At 48.1% G+C, this 19,333-nt stretch overlaps 1 protein-coding gene across 3 annotated transcripts in view; it reads left to right on the top strand.

The window, feature by feature from the left end:
* Positions 1-19,333, top strand: part of EFR3B (EFR3 homolog B) — an 82,455-nt gene that overhangs the window by 23,807 nt on the left and 39,315 nt on the right. For all 3 annotated transcript variants that reach the window (XM_043604390.1, XM_043604389.1, XM_043604388.1), the window contains exons 2-3: positions 11,837-11,913; positions 12,912-13,039. In XM_043604390.1, the coding sequence (XP_043460325.1) occupies positions 11,837-11,913; positions 12,912-13,039 (205 nt within the window). The remainder of the gene's footprint in view (positions 1-11,836; positions 11,914-12,911; positions 13,040-19,333) is intronic.

Below are 19,333 nucleotides of genomic sequence, written 5' to 3'. Positions count from 1 at the left end.
ATGAGAAATGATTAAATAAATCAGAGTCTGGTCAAAAGGCACAGTAGTGAGTAGCTTAAAATGAGGTTCTGAAAAATATTTAGTAAGAAGGTAGATACAATATAAAGAGAAGAAAATAGATTTTAACACTACATAGGATGATCCCAATTTCATGCATATATTTAAAAGTATGCCCTGGGGCGCCTGGGTGGCTCAGTCAGTTAAGCATCTGACTTCGGCTCGGGTCACCATCTTACGGTTCGTGAGTTCGAGCCCCACGTTGGGCTCTGTGCTGACAGCTCAGAGCCTCGAGCCTGCTCTGGATTCTGTGTCTCCCTCTCTGTCTCTGCCCCTCCCCACGCTCCCTCTGTCTCTGTCTCTGTCTCTCTCAAAAATAAATAAACATTTAAAATAATTAAAAAAAATAAAAATTAAAATATGCACCAACACCAAAGCAAAAACTAAAACACACTAAATTTTAGTCGGGGCGGGGCGGGGCGGGGGGGAGCCACAAACTTAACAGGAAACTGAACAAGAAATAAGAGTGAGAATTACTTGCGAAAAATAAAAACATGCAATTGTATCTGCAAGAATTTTCATGGGGAGAGGGGGCGCCTAGGTGTCTCAGTCAGTTAAGTGCCATGATCTCGATGTCATGATCTCGAGGTTCTCGAGTTCGAGCCCCACGTCAGGCTCTCTGTTATCAGCGTGGAGCCCACTTCAGATCCTCTGTCCCTCGCTCTCTCTCTCTATGCCCCTCCCCCACTTGCACACAGTCTCAAAAATTAACTTAAAAAAAAAAGAATTTTCATGGAACGTTACGACCTATCAAATTAAGATGTCCACATTCTCTAACACAAATGAACGGATCTGAGAAAAGGCAGTCTGAACACACCCTAATACAGTGCCACCCAACAGAACTTTCTGTGATGATGGAAATGTCCCCTTATCTCTGTGCTGCCTAATACAGAATCTACTAGCCACATGAACACTTAAATACACTAAAATGTTAATAATCACAAATAGTGTGATTGCAGGTGATATTTCCATTCATTTTTACGTTTTCCTATTTTACACATGTATACACGTGAGCACGTATTCCTTTTAAAATCAGAAACAAGAATAAAAAGGAAAAAGAGAAGGTAGAACCTCTTTGGTTTTCTTACATGTTTCCCCTTTGGAAAGCTGCTGATTTTTCTCTCTGTGGATTCACCTATACTTACCAGCTGTCTCTGCCTCTAGAGATCCAGTTCAGATCTTGCCTCTTCCAGGAAGCCTTCCTGGACTCATTAAACTGCCAGAGATTTCTTCAGGCTTATGGACTCCTTTGTTTCATTGTGACACATCATGACCTTTAAATGTGTGTGGTCTCAACTGGAGAGTAAATTCCTCGATGGCAGAAACTATATATTTTAAACTTCCTCCTCTTCCCCACCGCACCCAGCAAGCACAAGTACTGTGCAATGTGCTGGGTCAGTTAGCATCAGCTGGACACAGGCCTGGCCCTCTCCGGAGGCACTTGAGTCTACACCCCTTTCTCTCCGAACTTTGTTCTGTTTCCTCCAATTCATCTGGAAGGGGTGTCCATGCTATCAGCCCTGGGTGAAATTTTATTGTAAATTGCTTAAATAGAATTAGTTTGTTTTGGTAAGGGTGATCCAGGTCAGGCCTTGCCTTTACAAGGGGATTATAAAGCTAAGAAAATAAATATGAACTATTTTGAGCCGAAAGGCATTTTTCTTGGTGAATGGGGAGAATGCAGTGGATGTTTCTAAAAAGGAAGCCAAGGGCCGGGAGAGGAGGTGACTTCTCTGGGTCTCACGCTGATCAAAGGCATTATACGTCACACCAGCTTTCCTCCAGGCCTGGTGGGCTCAGGATACTGTACTGCAGTCAGAGGAAAGAGACCTGAGGAATTTACAGTTTATCCGGGGGGAAGAAAATATGAGTCACTGGAATGACTTAGGCTGAGCAAGCGGTGGTAAGAAGAATGTGAGATGGTACAATAAAGCAGCTGACAGGGGGGACGGTAATGCCCGGAGCTGGGGTGCTATTAATGGAGGTCATTCAAGGAGGACCTAGCAGGTGTTAGTCTGTGACTCTCCTGCCTCTTCACCATCTCCAGCTTCTGCCCGGTCCTCGTCACCCCAGCCCCCTCTCATCTGCAGCCGTGGGGCTGTCCATAACCGGGGGGCTCCCCCTGTCTGCTCCTCTGCAGACCCCCCCCCCCTCTCTTCTTACAGCTGGCATGGCCTCTGGCGGCTGGGCCAAGCAGTCGCAGGAGTAAAGCCTGGGGGAGAGGCCTGCCTACCGCCCCCCGGAGGGGGCATGCAGACCAGAGCACTCACCCCCCCCCCTTTATGGGCCATCCCCTGTTGAATACAAAGTGGAAGTGATGACATCTAATGTAGTGGCTAGCCCCACTCACTGCTTGGCTGTGAAACTAAACCCAGCAACAATTTGCCTCAAAAGTACACTGAGAATGACGTGAAGCAAGGAGACCGGCCAAGTGGCATTTACAAGGACTGGATATCAGATGCCAAGGAGGCATCCTAGCACAGTGGCTGTGGCAAAAGAAAGCACGGGATGAACCTGAGAAATTGCTGAGGATATATTTTAGGGAAAGTGATGGGAGAATTAGAGAAGCCCTATGGCAGAATGTCATGTGCTGTGTTACCTTGGGCAGGGCACTTAACCTCTCTGATCCTGCTTCTTTATAAAATGAGGATAACAGTACTACATACTTTATTGCATTGTTAGGAGTATTATAGTAAATATTTGTAAAGTGCTTGGTGTGGTGCTAAGCACAGAGAAGGTAGTAAACCCTGGTGTTTGTGTGTGTGTGTGTGTGTGTGTGTGTATATGTGTGTTTTAATATTAAAGATCAGCACATGAGAAGCTGGGGCAGTGATGAAGGACAGGAAGGACTCCAAGGGAATGAACACTGTATCTCAGGGGGCCTGGCAGATGATTCTGTGTTAATGGGACCCTAGATGTTTTAAAGAATGATGTATTTGGTGTTTGAGGTTTTCTGTTTGTTTCAGACTCCCAATTGCCCTGGTTAGTGGGTGGCCCCTATCAAGGGGACAGATGAGTAGAGGAGACCGGATCAGGCAAACAGAGCAAAGGAGAAACAGGGCTGCAGAGCGTAGGAGTTGCAGGGACACAGATGCTGCTGGCAGGGAGGTGAGAGGTCCAGAGCCCCCAGAGGCTGTCAGCAGCACTGAGATCTGCCCACACATGCTGGGCAGCAAGGAGCTGGGCCCGTGCTTCTGCCCCTGGCTGTGTGCCCGAATCACAGAGCGACACCTCTGGCCCCTCCTGAGATTCAAAGGTGATTCTGATGAGCAGTCAGGGCTGCAGCCACAGGTCAAGGTGGGGCGGGGGGAGGGGCAGTGTGTGGCAGGGGCAGGGCACGAGGAACCCTGACTCCAGGCTGCCCGCCCCCTCACTACCCCCCCCCCCCCCCCCCCCCCCCCCGTCTGGAGGGAGATTGGCTCTGCGAGCCTAGCCTCAAGAGGCACAGGCGGTGACAACCCCAGAAGATGGGCTGGAGCCAATGGTTCTCCAACATGCCCATTTCCCTGGGCCCTGCTGGGGAACAGAGGTCTTTTGCTAAATGCCTTGTCCTCCCCTTACTGACTCTGACATTCGTGATTCCTTTTCTGCCCAGTCGCACACTCATTCTTCATTCAGCAAATATGTACGATCATCAGCCCCTGCGACCCCAAAAGATTAGACCCTGTCCAGGCTCTGGGATTCAGCAGGGACAAACAGGCAAGGTTCCTGCTCTCCAGAAACTTACCTGCGGGGGGGGGGGGGGGGGGGGGACATAGTGCAGACACATAGAAAGTGTGTCAATTTGTAACAAGTGTTGTGAAGAGGACTGAAGCAGGGGTAAAAAAATCTGTACAATATGGCTCGTACAGTTAGGGCAGAATCAGCCACAGGGAGATGGCAGGAAGGGAGGGGTAGAGCCACTGGGGCAGGTCTAACTATTCTTAGAGTTTTCAAGTTCGAGGAAGCCACTGAAATCCTGTCATCGGACACTGTTAATCCCTACTGATGTGATTTCTCAGTAACCAGAGCAGCTATATTCTAGTGAAGTTGGCCATATCATTTGTCCTTCTCTTTCTTAAAATAGGTATAAAAATATTAGGCAAGACAGGTCCCAGAGACAGAGGAGGACCCTTAATAAATTTATGTTTAGCTTCGTGTGGTTGGATCTGCTAGACGTGATCCCTGGAGAGTACGAGAGAGCCCTAAGGGAAAGTACTTCTGCCTTAAAAATAAAATGGCTCAGAATGTAAAAGGTTCTTTTACAGGCACATGGCAGTGCGTTAAACCCCACCTACTTCTATGTACTAACATTAAGAATAAGTATTATCAGTAGCGGGACTAAAAATATATATATAAATGTGTCACTGAATCTCTCGTGGCAATGAGCTGTTTTCACATTCTTTTAAACGTCTTCTGTTCTTTGGTTTATTTCCCCAGCTGGGTTGTGGCTACTTTGAATCCATTGTCTTCTGGTTGGAAGCTTTCTAGCGGTGCCTGTGGGTTCCCATCACCCCCTGAGCTGCTTTGGCACCTAGAGGCCAGGGCTCCTGACCAAGCCCCGCCAGCTCTCTCCCTTATGAGAGAGGCGACTTTCATCTCCTGCATTCGGCTCTGATTACTTACCCAGGAAGTGCAGACTGCTGCTCAAGGCTTTCTGCCCTCTCGCTGAGATTCCAAACAATCTCTTTAGTTATATGACTGGTCCCTTTCTAACCCTGAGCAGATAAGACGGTACATAAATAGCATTATGTTTCTTTTCCTCAGTGATTCTTTCTTGCGTTTCCTCCAATCAGGATAGGGTCAGCTATATGGCTTCAGAGTTGTCCACCCCTCCTCTTTTGAAAGTTACCTCTGGTTGCTTAAAAACAAACAAAAAAGCAATTAACTTTTTCTATACCTCCTCTCTGCCCCCAAAGAGCAAGCCTATTAATTTTGCTTCTCTATCTAATTTTCCTTAAAACCGGCTATGTAAAGGGTTAAAAAAAGGCAACAAAAAACTCCAAGTCCAGCATAGTAGATCAGTTTACAGACACTCGTATACTGGTTTCCTCATATAAACACTCTACCCCTGCTCCATGCCTCCAAGATTCTACTGTTAGAGATTATTTTGTTTAGCTTTTAGGGCTTTTTAAAAAGATGCATATGCCCTCTGGAAGACTGTTCATCAGCTGTTAGCATCTTGTGAATTAGATAATCAGATCACTGAAGCAGACAATTTTGATTTTCAGCAGGGTGCTAATAAGGGCATGTTCCTGGGACCGATGTGAGCAGCCTGAAGGTCCCAAATGCCTTAGTTGGAGAGCTTTAGGGAAGGTGAGAGAAATGAGGAAAAGGTGAAATGCTTTACAGCGAAGTAGAGGGAGGGGAAATAGGAAGAAAGCGTCAGAGGGAAAAGACAAGGCAGCCGTCTTCGGGGGGCGGGGGGGGGGGGGGTGGAGCCTGCCTTTTGCTCCTCCTGCCCATTTGCCCTGAGCCATCGGATCCTGTCTGAAAGCACTCGTGGTCATGTCTGGGCCGACGAGCCTCCGAGCTCCAGCCTTGGTGTCTCTCACAAGCCCTTGGCCTCCTCACCAACTGCCTGCTAGACGCTGGCCCACCTGATGTCCCCCCCTTCCCTGGCCAAAGCCACCCGTGTCTTCTCCGGTTCGGTGGAGGGTGTTGCTGGCCTTCCGTCATTGTACCTGAAAGCCTGCGGTCCCACATGGTACCATCCACCTCTCCCCCCTGCAGAGCCCCTCCAGTCCTGCTGATTCTGCCCCTCCCTCTCCCATCCGGATAGCATCCCTCACTGCAGGCATTTACCCTCCAACCTGGGGCGATCCACTCACTCATCTCTGCCTTAAATCTCTGTGTCCGGTCCTGCGTGCCACCTCCAGGTTGATGGTCACTGTCACCCACTGCTCACTGCTCCCAGAGCTCCCTGGTAACGCAGGCAAAACCTAAACTTGTCGGCCTGTTGCTTAAAGCTGTCCTCAGTCTGGCCCAGCCTGCTCCCTTGTGTCTTTCCCTCAAGGGAGTTGAAGAGAGAGGATGTCGAGGGCCGAGGTATCCCTTAACCCCCACCCCAGCCCCCTGGGAAGGAACCATGACCGTCTTCATTTTTCATGTGAGGAAACTTGGCTTTAGGTGAGGTAACTTATTCAAGGTCAAACAGTCGGAAGTGGGGAGAGCTGGGACTTCAGCCTAAGCCTGTCTGACCCGTGAGCCCAAATTCTTAACCACTGTGCCGGGTGCCTCACAGACTCAAAGTGCGGTCCCTGGTCCAGCAGCCCCGGGGAGCGGTGTGGTGGGGATGCAGGCTTTCAAGCCCCGGCCCCGGGGGCTCAACCAGGATCTGCACGTCTGTAAGTTCCCCACTGGCGTGCACTTCACAATTGGAGATTTTAGGGCAGAAAAAAAAAAGCGTTCCTTACCCTCTGAGGCCTGGGTCTGAAAATCAGACTGACAAAGACAGGGGCACTTGGGTGGCTCAGTTGGTTAGGCATCCGACTCTTGATTTCGGCTCAGGTCGTGATCTCACGGTTTCGTGAGTTCAAGCCCCGTGTGGGGCTCTGCTTGGGATTCTTCTCTCTCCTCCCAGTTTCTGTCTGCCTCTCCCCCACTCATGCTGTCTCTCTCTCAACATAAATAAATAAATAAACTTAAATAAATAAATAAAAATAAACTGACAAAGATTAGCAGGACAAAAGCACATACGTTTGAAACTTTACACGGACATGGGGCCTTCACTAGAGAATGCGACCCCAAGATCTGAGAAGAGCAGGACGCTTTCATACCTTTTAGGCCAAAAAAAAAAAAAAAAAAAAAAATCGAACCCAAGAAATTTGTGAAGAATTGACAAGACAAACGGGTTGGGGCTGAAAGTGATGAAAATGGTAAATGGTAAAGAATTAACTAGGGAGATATGGGTTAGCTTAACAAAGTTTGTTTGCAGATTCCTCTGGTGCCTTCTCCGCCTGCAAAAGGAGATTCTCCTGCCTTTCTGCAGAAAAGGGGGAGTTTTTTTCTACATTTATTGCTTCTTGATTACCTTCAGGTCAAAATAGGTTCTATGTCAAAGAGGCATATTTGGGGGTGACGTATTGTGCTTTCCTCCAGGGCGCGATGCCTTGGTGGTTCTTCTCTTTCCGTCTAAGCCTCTGGCTCTCCCAGCTCCGTGGCAGTGCTAACCCGTCCCCTCCCTGGTATGGGAGTTAAGAACATCGTGGCCTCTGGAGAAGTAGATTTTGGGGGTTCAAATCCTGGGCTGCCACTTATCAGCTGTGTCGCTCTAGGCAAGTAACTTAACCCTTTGCTGCCTCAGTTTCCACATCTGTAAAATGGGGATAAAATAGTGCCATCTATGGGTTGTTGTAAAGATTTAAGGAGCTAACACTTGTAAAGTGTTTTAGCGCACTGTGCCTGACATGTGAGGAATAAAGCACCCACTGTGTGTTTCACCCCACACCTTGCTTGTCCCTCTTTTGAGAAGCCCTTCCCCTGACCGTCAAAGCTCTAGGTGATCTCGCCTTTTCTCCGTGGCAAATTCCCTAAGAATTGCATCTTAGGGAAAATCTTTTCCTCTTATTATATTGATGAGGAAACAGTCTCACGGATAAAACGGCAGAACCAGGACTTGAACCCAGTGCTTTTCAGATCTAAAATTAACTCTGTTTCCAATGTACTACGTTAATACACTTTCTATCCCATTGTGGTAGGCTGTGCATGTGCCTTGGAAAAAGATGTTAAAAGTATTCATCAAGGTGATATTTGTAATTGCAAAAAAAAAAAAAAATGAGAGGTTGGCTTGAACATATCTCCACAGATTCCTTTACTTTATGACTTTCCAGCGGCTGTAACAGGCTGATTTGCACTGTGAATCTGGAATAGGGAGATTTGGTATGCACACTTTCACATTTCATATATTTGCTCCGTTTCATATATTTATTTGTCCTTAGACCCTTTTTCTGGGGGGTTCTTGCTAGCGTCTCACAACCAGTGTGTCACAGAACATGGTCTGGGGAAGGCAGCTCTGTTCTCCCTCCACCCCATGTGCTTGTCAGTTCACTGAAGTCTGTCTACCTTCACTTCCACCAGAGTGATGCCGGCAGGTTGGGTGTGAGGACCGAGGGGGAGGTCCCGCAGGACCAGGCAAGAGGGTCCTTGGCTTCACGCTGATGAGCCAGCAGGAGGCGAAAACAGGCATCTTTATTGAAGATGTAGAGAGAGCAGATATAGACGGACCATCCGTGAGAGTCGGAAAGAAAAGGGGCCCGAGTCTCGTCTCTCTTTGGGGTCTGGGGGTTTTTACTGAGGGCAATGGTCTGGTGTATGTGTCCTCTCAGGCATCCAGGAACCAGTTAGAACGAAGACGAGAACCCAGGTGTCATTCCTTAGAGCCGGGGGGGCCTTGGCATCGAGATATCCAGCACCTGTGTTCTGGAACACGCATATGATGGCTTCCTCGGTCACCTGGTCCTTCCTTACATGTTATCTATTCCAGAGAAATCATTAACTCTTTGCAGCACAAGAAGGACATTACCTTTGCATTACAAGGCATGTGTGGAGTAGGGTACGATGCAGGTCCTAGCAAGACTAGAAGCCCAAAAAGAAGCCAAGCAAAACCCCAGCCTTTTCTCTCACTTCCCTTCTGTCTTCCTGTCCCAATGCATGACAGTGGCTGTGCTGGTGACAGACCTTCTGAGGCCCAGTCCTGTGCATTCTCTCCAGTGACCCCCTTGCTTGATCTCGGCTGCACCGGACTCTGCTCTGTCGCGTGAGCCTCTGGCATGTCACATCTGCATTGGGGTTTGCAGAGTTAGTGCTGAGGCAAGAAGGTTCTTGGGGACGCTGGCTTTGGGAGGGTGCTGGCAGTCACTAGAGGTGGAGGTCAAGTTATTGTGACTGGCAAATACATAGAGCTGCCTTGGGCAGGTGGTACACGTTTCAGACCCACAGGTCAGTGCGGTTTGATCTGAAGGAACGTGCCTCGAGTCTCACTTCTCAGGCCTTTGGATGTCTGCGGGCCTTGATCGCTGTCGCTGAGCAAGTGCTCAGCGGGGAAAGCGTGGCGGAAAGCCCCGCTCAGCAAGGGCTCAGCGGTTCTAGGCCCGGGGATGCAGAGGGAAGGACCCTACTGGTGAGCCTGCTGTAAGGGCTTGCAGCCATCAACTCACAACAGCCTTTTGACATTCTCGCCCAGTGTCCTTCCTTGCTCAAGGTCACACATCTGGGAAGCGGCAGGCAGTGCTGGGATTTAACTGGAAAAGCCATGCTGTTGACCACTTTGCCTCATACGCTCTCAAGGAGTCTGAGGAGGTTGGAAAGAAGAAACAGACTAAGAAGAAGCACTAGGGCGCAAGTCAGGAAGCATCCCCGGAGCAATGGCGGCTTTGCTGATAGGGGGTATCTGCTCTCCGCTCTTGTTCTCCGGGCCTCCTTACCTCTCCCTGTCTGTGGGAAAGTGCCCTGGGACCTTGAATATGACTGGCTCCCAGCGGGGCCCTATCCTGCTGGCTCCTCCAGGCCTTTGTGCATTCCAGGGAGAGGCCCATCAGAGAAGGAGGCACTGAAGCATCCTGAGGTGCAGCCCTTCTAAAACACAAAAGAGCAGGAGATCAGCAGGCTGCCTGGTTTCTACTGGGAAGAAACTGAGCCAGCGGGCCTGGCCCCGCTGCTGTAGTCAAGACCCCCAAACCCCCTTGGTGCCCCTGCACAGAGGTCTCTACCCTGAGTACCCAAAATGGGTATTTTCTCGACAAGTCAGAGTTTCTAACAACCGTGAGCTTGGCCTCTGTCCCGTGCAGGCCCTGCCTCATCGGTCTTCCAGAAATGTTTGGGGAAGGGACTGACACTGGGGCTTTTCAGTTCTAAGTTCTCTGTGTTGCTATTTTCTCACTCCCTTAAGACACAAAGGGCCCGTGTTCCTGTGTTCCCAGTTTGGGGGGTTTGGGGACGGTGAGGAAGGAGGCTGCCCAGAGAGCAGAGGGCACATCCTGGGGGCATCTTAGGAAGAAGCCTGCTGACAGCTGCACCTGGCAGAGGGCAGGGTGGCCTAAGGGGGGAAGGAGGATGGGTTTAAATCCCGGGCTTGGAGGCTCAAGATGGAGAACACCACCCCCGGAGCTGCTCCGTCGTGAGAACTGGCCCTGGATGCCAGCCAGCCAGAGCCCTAACGCCTCCTCCCAGGCATGGGCAGAGAGGGGATGAGGAGATGCCAGGCCAGCCCAGCAAGCCTGACCCGGGAGGGCCTGGCTCTGCAGCCGTGGACCAGTTCTGCTGTCCTCCTGTCCCCTAGCAGGTGGGAGGCGGGGGCACACAGCTACCCGTGGAGTGGGCGAGGGGTGTCATGAATCAGTCCTTCTTCGGGGTGCCCCTTGGCGTCTCCAAGATAGCACCCATTCCCTTGTATCCCAGTCACCCCTATGGCCCAAATCTCTGCTCCTTCCTCCTCCTGGCACGGCCGCCCTGCACCCCCTCCCAATCAAAATTCCCAGAGAGCCTCTTTTCTTCACAGCTGTAAAGCTCTTTGTGTGATTAAAGTAATTCCCAGTAAAGTAAGTCATTCTTTTCTGAATGACCCATAGGCTTGATCCCTCCAGGGTGCATTTGCATTTCAACTGGAGAGTTTGTACAAGCAGAATTAAGCATTAATTAGTAGAATGAGGGAGCAATTATTTTTGGGGGGGTGGTGGACTTTCCCAGGCCCTTCCCTTCCCTCCCCTCCGCTCCTCCCCAGAGTGCCCACTCCCCCCACCGGGCAGTGAGGGTTGCGGCTGGGATGCCGAAGGAGAGATCCCTGCAGCCAGAGGAAGGCTGGACAGCATCGGTTCCCAGATGGTCCAATTTCCTTTTCATTGAAAACTTTTTATGACCTTAAAAGAGTCAGTTTTTCATTTTCCCAAGGTTTGTTCTATTATTGCTGATTTCCTAACACCATCATTTGACAGCAGCAAACGACAAAGAGGTCATATCAAACAGTCTTCTAAATGGAATAGATTCAGCTTTCTAAAAATGTACCACATTGTTCTTAGTCTCTCGTTTAGCCACAGACTGGTGGACTCTTCATGGGGTGGGGGGGCCGGCCTACAGGACCACCACCCGGCTGGCCCCTGAGGCCCCACCCCCCAACCCCCGAAACACCATGGTTTTCAAACACCACTGCACACTGCATTAAAGATGCATTTTCAAATGTTAATAATTAATGGTAATGTTAATTTATCATAGTTTCATCTAACATTCTGTAATGGAAATGGCCCCAGGGGACAGGATGGCAGAGGGGATTGAGGAGCAGAGAATAAAAGAAGTAGGGAGTCCATGAGGGGCATTGGGAGGAACGAATTCCACCTTCCCAGGACACCGGCGAGATTCTTGGGCTGTGGGAGGAGGTTTATAGTCCTGCCCGAGAGAGGGAAAGAGAGAGAGAGAGAGAGAAAGAGTCCACGTGTGCACGCCTGCCTGCATGTCAGGGAACCGGGGAAATATATGTAGGGTAACACCTGACCTTTGGGGAAGCTCCCACCCCTCCAAATGCTCCTCCACGGCCTGGCTTCGTGAACAAGAGCTTGTGTGCTAGCATCACGCTCCCATATGCCGCTGTCCTTGACCCCCAAGCAAAAGACACGAAGCGGAAAGGGCAAAGGTTTGGAATGTGTGCCAGTCGTGGGAGACGCCCAGCGCAGGGGCCCTGGCACTCTGGGGGAGGGACCTTTCTGTTTTCCACTTGGGTTTGGCTCCTTATGAGCCGCCTTGGCCTGGTCGCCAGGTCCCTTCAGCCTGCCTGGGAGGCTCCGCTCATGGGTGTTTCTTGCCATTACAGGTGTGTGTGGCTGCTGCGGTGCTCTACGCCCCAGGTACAAAAGGCTGGTTGACAACATCTTCCCTGAGGATCCCGAGGTGGGTCCCACCTCCGCCTGGCTTCACCCCGCGCTGTCTCACTCCATCCAGGGCTGCGAGGGGGAGGCGGGTCTCCCGGGCCTCCTGCCGCTGCGCCTGCTCAGACCCTGGTCAGTGGGGAGAGGCGGCCGGGGGCCTGCAAGGAGAGGAGGTCTGGATCTTTCTGGGGTCAGGATCTGCAGAGGGCTCTGGAAGCTTGTTTTGGCAAGCTTTGGGCCTTTGCTATACAATTGAGACGTCTTTCCCACCCATGTCTATCTGAGTGATGGTTCCTTGAACCGCTAACTCCCTTGATGGTTCTATGTCCCTGCCATTTAGCGTGAGTACTTCCATTCTCGGGTTTTGGCTCAGGAGCCCATGTCTTCTCTGTGGCTCCCTCTGGTACCTGTCAGGTGGTCTGGGTGTATGCACGCCGGGGGCCTGGCTTACTGGCTTCCAAGCTGCCACTCCCCACTCAGGCTGCATTATGGGTCGTGTGGTTTTGGAAATGTCAGGATGTGACATATTCTCGACTTGCTCTCTGGAAATCAATGACAGCTTCTTGATAGACAGTTGAAGGGTCACATTTCCAGCATCCTCTGGAGAATTCCCTAATTGCTGCTAAGCTGCCCCCTCTTCCCAGTCATGCCTTGGTGCTGGATATCCAGCATATTTTAATTCTGAATTGCTTTCAATGAAGCCTTATTATTCATACACACATGCATATTTATACATTCATGTATATATATACACATGCACACGCATACACATACATATGTACACTTATACCACTATTCTCATTTATAGCTGGCATATTGTGGGCTAAGTTGTGCGTTCCTGGAAGGCAGGAACCATGCCTTGGTCATCCCTGTATCCCTGAAACCCACACGGGGGGGTTGTCGCATACATAATGGCACTCTGCTAAATGATGATTAAGTTGGCATATTATTTACTTTTAGACTTGAACCCTTCTAGCCATGGAACGGCCACAGTGACACATGAGGGCCTGTCTTTTGCAGGATGGCTTGGTGAAGACCAACATGGAGAAGCTGACCTTCTACGCCCTTTCAGCTCCAGAAAAACTGGATCGAATTGGCGCCTACCTCTCCGAGAGGCTCATCCGCGATGTGGGTCGTCATCGATACGGGTAAGAAGTGTGAGAAAGTGAGACAGATACTTTCAGAAGTGGTATTACATTTTTAAGGCAAAACACAGGGTCTTTTTATGAACATGACGGTAGACTGGGTTATTGAACAGACTGAGAAAAAGGGGCCTGGGACTGAGGGATGGGCTGCATGGGTTCTTCCAATGGCAGGGTAAAATCTGATGCTGTTGCCAAGATGCGGGAAGAAGGAGATGTAGACTTCCTGGGAGCACCTCTTTTAGCATCCATGTACCCCTTGGGTCTCCATCTAGAAGCCCTCACGTGCAGTCTGGGACCTTGAAAAGTTAGTCTAGTCCAGAAAGTGCCATTATTCTCATTCAACCGATCAACCTACTGTCTTAAAAACCATCTATGGATGAGCCCTGTTGTATGGAAACCAATTTGACAATAAATTTCATATTAAAAAAATAAATAAGCATTTGTAAAAAAAAGAAAGAAGGAAAGAAAGAAAGAAAGAAAGACCATTTACATTCTAGTGAAAAGGCAAGGTTAGGGGTAACTTGTCCATTAAAAATACACTTAAATGAAATATTTATCAATCTTCTGAGAGGGAAGACTTGCTATGTTTAAAAGAGAGAAGAAGGGGTGCCTGGGTGGCGCAGTTGGTTAAGCGTCCGACTTCAGCCAGGTCACGATCTCGCAGTCTGTGAGTTCGAGCCCTGCGTCAGGCTCTGGGCTGATGGCTCGGAGCCTGGAGCCTGTTTCGGATTCTGTGTCTCCCTCTCTCTCTGCCCCTCCCCCATTCATGCTCTGTCTCTCTCTGTCCCAAAAATAAATTTAAAAAAACGTTAAAAAAAAAAAGAGAAGAAATCTTAAATGCAAATGATCAATGGATTTAGCTGTTTAAAAATTTAAATATTTTGATGTCAACAAAGAAACCATCGAAATTTAAAAGACAAACAACAAAAAGATGTGTTTTGAAAGAGATGGGGAAGCTGAGAGGCTCAAAAATGTGAAGCAAGGGCCCCAAAAAACCAACCCACAGAAGAGGAAATAGGAATAATAATATTCAATAAATTTATAATCAAAGATGTGCCTTGAAATACGAAGATACCATTTTCACTTATAAACTGACAAAAAAGTATTTCCAGTATTAACCAAGGAATGGCGACATGAGACGCACTTTCATACTTTTCTAGAATGAGTGTGAATTGATTGAAACTCTTTAGAAGGTAGTTTTGAAATATAGGTCAAATCTTCAAGAACATTTATGCCCTTTGATCCAGTAAATTCGTTTTCTATTCATCTATCCCAAGAAATCAATCTTAAGTTATAAACTAGCTTTACACAGAGAGAGACTCATTATGGTGTTTTTTACAATAAAGAAATAGTGGAAATTAATGTCCAATAAGAGGAAAATAGTTTAGTAAATGATGATGTTTACCATTTGGTGAAATATTATTTATCCAACAAAAATGATGTTTATAAACATGTTTTCCGTATAGTAATGAAAATGCCATAAGTAGAAAAATAGAATACATAATTATGTATACAGTGCTTTATAATCAATTTAAAAAATAAACAACAACAAATCTCAATGCCTAGAAAATATAGTAAAAACAAATATGCCATAAAAGTGAAGAGTGCTCATTTTTTGAGCAGTGTGGCTGGGTGTGTGTGTGTGTGTGTGCGCACGCGTGCTTTGTTTTGTTTTCTATCTACCCTTTTTGTGTGTTTCCTAAATGGTCTCTGTTGAGCATGTGTTACTTTCCAATGAAAAAAGTGAACAGTAGGACCTGCCCTTCCCACACCACAGTTTGGAGCAAAGCTGAATGTAAGAGAACCCAAAGATGTCCCTGGTGATGGGGCGAGGGACGGGGTAGATCCACTGGGCACCTGGGTGGCTCAGTTGGCTAAGCATCCAACTTTGGCTCAGATCATGATCTCAAGGTTCATGAGTTCGAGCCCCACACCAGGTTCTGTGCTGACAACTCAGAGCCTGGAGCCTACTTCGGATTCTGTGTCTGCCTCTCTCTCTGCCCCTCCCCCACTTGCTCTCTCTCTCTCTCTCTCTCTCAGGCATAAATAAACATTAAAAAAAAAAAAAAAGATGGGGTGGATCCAGAGCAGTTGTTCCTAAGGTCCATTGCTTCTATTCTCCACAAAGTCCATCCTGTACTTTCCTCTGCTTCTACCTTTCTTCTGTTGCAGACTCCAGATTACAGACGGCAGCATTAGAAATTGTCTCCCTGCCCCGTCTTTCCTGTTCTGGTCCTTCCAGTCGAGAACTGCTAGCTCTGATCTCCAAAACACAGACCTGAAGCTATCCTTTCCTGGCTCCTTTAGAATAAAATCCAAGCTCCTCAACTTGACCTCTGGAGGCTTCTAAACCTGCCCCTAACTCGCCACTCCGCCAGCCATGCTCACCACACCTGCCCTCCCTGCTCTAGACCCACTCCACGTGGACTGGCTGACACTTCTCCCTGGGTCTCTGGGCCTCACACCTCTGGGTGCAGCGCTGTCTCCCCTCGACCCCCGTCATGGGCCCCCACCGCTGCGCATCAGCCCTACCACCCGCCAAGGCCCCTTCTTCCTGGTGAAGCCGGAGCAAGAATTGGAGTAAAAAGGTTTACATTGTGCTTATAGGGTGTAGACGTCCCACCTCTGCAGGACCCACCAACAAATCTGAAAGCAAGCTATCCCGAGGATAAAAGCAAGACCAAAAACAGTACATCCCTATCATCATTTTATAAAATAAAAGTAGGCTACATGCTCAATAAAAAGGGCACAAATACACTGTACATGCTGATTATATAAATCGCCTTGACATATTATAAAGCATATTCAGGCAAGTAAAAATGACTTTATCCTAGACTGAATCTAAAACTAATATGCTAGCAATAACATTAAGCATTTAATACTAATTTTATCTGCCCTCTCTGCAGTGATGGTTCTCTTGGTAAAAATGTGCTGTAGCCCGCACAGCCACTTAGAATCATTCCACTGCCCTCAGAACTACAATTCAAAATTGGTATCGTTCTGTTAAAAATAGGCATTGCAGCGTCTAAGTAAAGCCTTGAACGCCTCGTTGGAAGCTTTAATCATAAACATTTGGAGAAGAATCTGTTAGATCTGATCTCCTATTCTCTCTCCTTGCCCGCCCCGTCTTTCCCTACCCAGTGCCGCACTCATCATTATTCTCTTCCTTGTCATTAGTATCTTCCTGATGGCAGCTTTGGAAGGACAAAATATTCACATGCAGACAGTCTGAGGGGTTGTGTCTCCCTGTCATCATGCACGTGTCTGTGTTTGCTGTTTGATTTTACGGAAGTGAACCTTGGGTGTTCGACCCAAGTCATAGAACCATCTTCTACCCCACGGACTCCCCGCTTTATCACCCCGCTCCAGTTGTGTGTGAACTCTGCCTTAATATGTGTTTAGCATCAGGGGTGATAACGAAATGTGGGCAGAGAGGGAATAAGGTGTGAATTCTAAGGTGCTGCTCACTGACGTGAACGATGATGGGCAGAGATGTCTGCCTTTCCTCTCAGACCACACCTGGTTCCCAGGCTCTGTGTACCTACTCCTTCTTGGTTGAGCACAAGGTGTTCATGCAGAACGAGCTGCCCCTTCTGGAATTCAATAAGAGATACTTCTTGCCTCATTCCCTGTATATTTTCCTCAGGTGTTGTAACTCACCTCCTGCCATGGGCCTTGCCCCGGAGTTCCTGTTATTATAACCCCCAAGTGTCCTCTCTTGGTGTTGGTTGCTATCCATGAACCCAGTTCTAGCCCAGACTCCTTGGGCTCTGCCTTACTCACCTGCCTTACTCACCTGATGGCTCTGAAGCCCTCCCAGTACATCCAGAACCCTTGCTGCTGTTGTCTGTACCTCGGGCTCCTGCAGCGGGCTAGTCTTCACCAGCACCTTTCTGCCTTGACCCACTCCTAGTACTCAGACCGGTTCAGTTTCCTGGACCTATTACTTCCCTGGATTCCTTCCAGGACCCTGAGTCCAGATCACCCAGGCTGACTGGCCCTGGTCCTGTTGAGCAGACATCACCCTGAGAAGCCCACACTTTATTCTCTTGGAGACTATAGGCCCAGCTACAGAAGATTCCTGGGGAGGTTAAGGTAAGGTAGGACCAATGCAGAGAGCCTTGGACTAGGAGGTTCCAAGGTCCCTTTGCCTTCTAATCTTCTAAGATGCTTTGAAAAGCTCAAGTTCATCGTTATAATCCTTCCATCCTTAGTATGGGGGCCCAAGATGGGGAACAAAGAATAGTATATTCAAAGAACTAGGCCTTAAACTTCTTGACTTTTCAGTTTCTCTTCTACCATAATTTCCAGTTTCCATCAAAATCTCCACTCCTGGTTAGTAGCCAATTTTTTTTTTAATTTATATTTTTTAATCCATTCATTCATTCATTTTGCTAGCAAAGGATGGCTTTTCCTTTTTAGGATTTTCTGGGAATTTTTTTTTACAGGAAAAGGAAAAGCAGCAATCTAAACTCAGGAATTTGGGAAGTCTTCTAGTTTCTTCTCTTGCCAAACCCCACTCCACCCCTTCCTTTCCCTCATTTGAACTCTGTGAGCTAATGGTGAAGCCTTTCCTACATAGGATGCTGGGATGATTCATAGGAGAATAGAGTTCTACACTGCTTGCCCCTGTTTTCCCACCTGCCATGTTTGGTTGCTCAAATGTGGCCAGGTTTGTCTGCAAGGAAAGCCTGTTTCTTTTGGAAGGGCCCCAGCCAGGCTGCTTCGCTGACCAGGACAGCCAACCTGAAACATGCCAGGACTTCTGCAAGGCATGGCAGCTTTCCTGGACTGTGACTACGATGGCCTCTAAAGAGCCAGGAATGGCCAGCACCGCCCCCCACCCCCGCGCCCAGCAGGACATGGTGGTTCTGATTCACCCGAAGGAGCTCAAAGACCCGATGCTGGCTCTGTCTTTGAAAGACATCCTGTAAATAAGAGCATGGCCTGATCCATTTGTAAACATGCCCAGAGATAACTATGTAATAGCATTTAATGATATTAAGTAATAATTTAATAAGAGTGGACTCAATTCACCTAACATTTTAAAAAAGTGGACAGGATAATGTCAGAGAGGCTGTTTTTCTTATGATCGCTCAACATAGAAGTTAGCTCAGAGGTACCTAAGAAATGGTATCTGATGTCTTTTAAAAGATTAGGAGACACCATGACTGCTGTTACTTTATATATTTGGATTTGCAAAGCTGGCTCGCGCACCGTGAGGCAGTTTGGACACACAATGTCTGAAACTGAACGACTGCCAGGAGAAGCATTGTGCGCCTTGTGTCCTGTCCTCCTGGCACCTCCAGAATTCACCTTGTCGTCATCCTTCCTGTGCTTTCTTTTTATTTAACCAAACTTTGTTTTAAAAAGAAGACAAATGGGGAAAGGAAGGAAAAATAAAATAAAAACAGAGAGTGAGGCAAACCATAAGAGATTCTTTTTAAAATATTTTTTTAATGTTTTTTATTTATTTTTGAGAGAGACAGAGACAGAGTATGAGCAGGCAAGGGGCAGAGAGAGAGGCAGACACAGAATCCGAAGCAGGCTCCTGGCTCTGAGCTGTCAGCACAGAGCCCGACGCATGGCTCCAACCCACAAACCTCAAGATCGTGACCTGAGCCAAAGACAGACGCCCAACAAACTGAGCCACCCAGGCACCCCTTAATGGGAACATTTTAATCATGTGGCCTGACCTAGCAGCAGAAGGGGCTGGGAGGTGGTCTTGATGAACAGCCACGAGCTCAGTTAAAGTTCTAAATTACTAGGGAAAAAGAGGGGAAAGAGATTCCGAGGGAAACTCACAGCATTCTGCCTCAGATATCTAACTCCCTAAAGAAAACTACAAAGATTTGAACTGGAATAATTTTGGACAGATTTGCAGCAGCTTCCTCAATAGAATTTAAATGATAACCTATTCCAGTAAATGTCTACTCTATTTTCTTTAGTATGCAAGGGCCTTGCAAGTGGGGCATGCACCCCTTCATGCTGTGTCTTACCTGACCATGGGCTCCTGTCGCCACTGTGGAACAAATGTTGGGTTTGGGCTCAGACGTGCCCTCCTAATTCTCAGCAGGAATTTGATTCGTGGCACTTTTCTGGGGATTCAGGAGAGGGGTTGGAGAAGACAACCACCAGGATAATCAGGGGTTGTCCTGCAAAGGCTAGTTTGGAGAGGATTGGGTATTTTGAGCATAGAGAAGAGCAAGAAACAGGAGATTGCTGCATTCAGGTGGTTGAAGGGCTTAGCCCTCTTTTATAACTGCTCCCAAAAGTAGAATTATAAATACAGGATAA

The sequence above is a fragment of the Prionailurus bengalensis genome, chromosome A3 (genome assembly GCF_016509475.1).
Source record: "Prionailurus bengalensis isolate Pbe53 chromosome A3, Fcat_Pben_1.1_paternal_pri, whole genome shotgun sequence".
In the NCBI taxonomy this organism is placed as follows: domain Eukaryota; kingdom Metazoa; phylum Chordata; class Mammalia; order Carnivora; family Felidae; genus Prionailurus; species Prionailurus bengalensis.
Note: the sequence above shows the minus strand (reverse complement) of the source record. Positions and strands in the feature narration are given on the sequence as shown.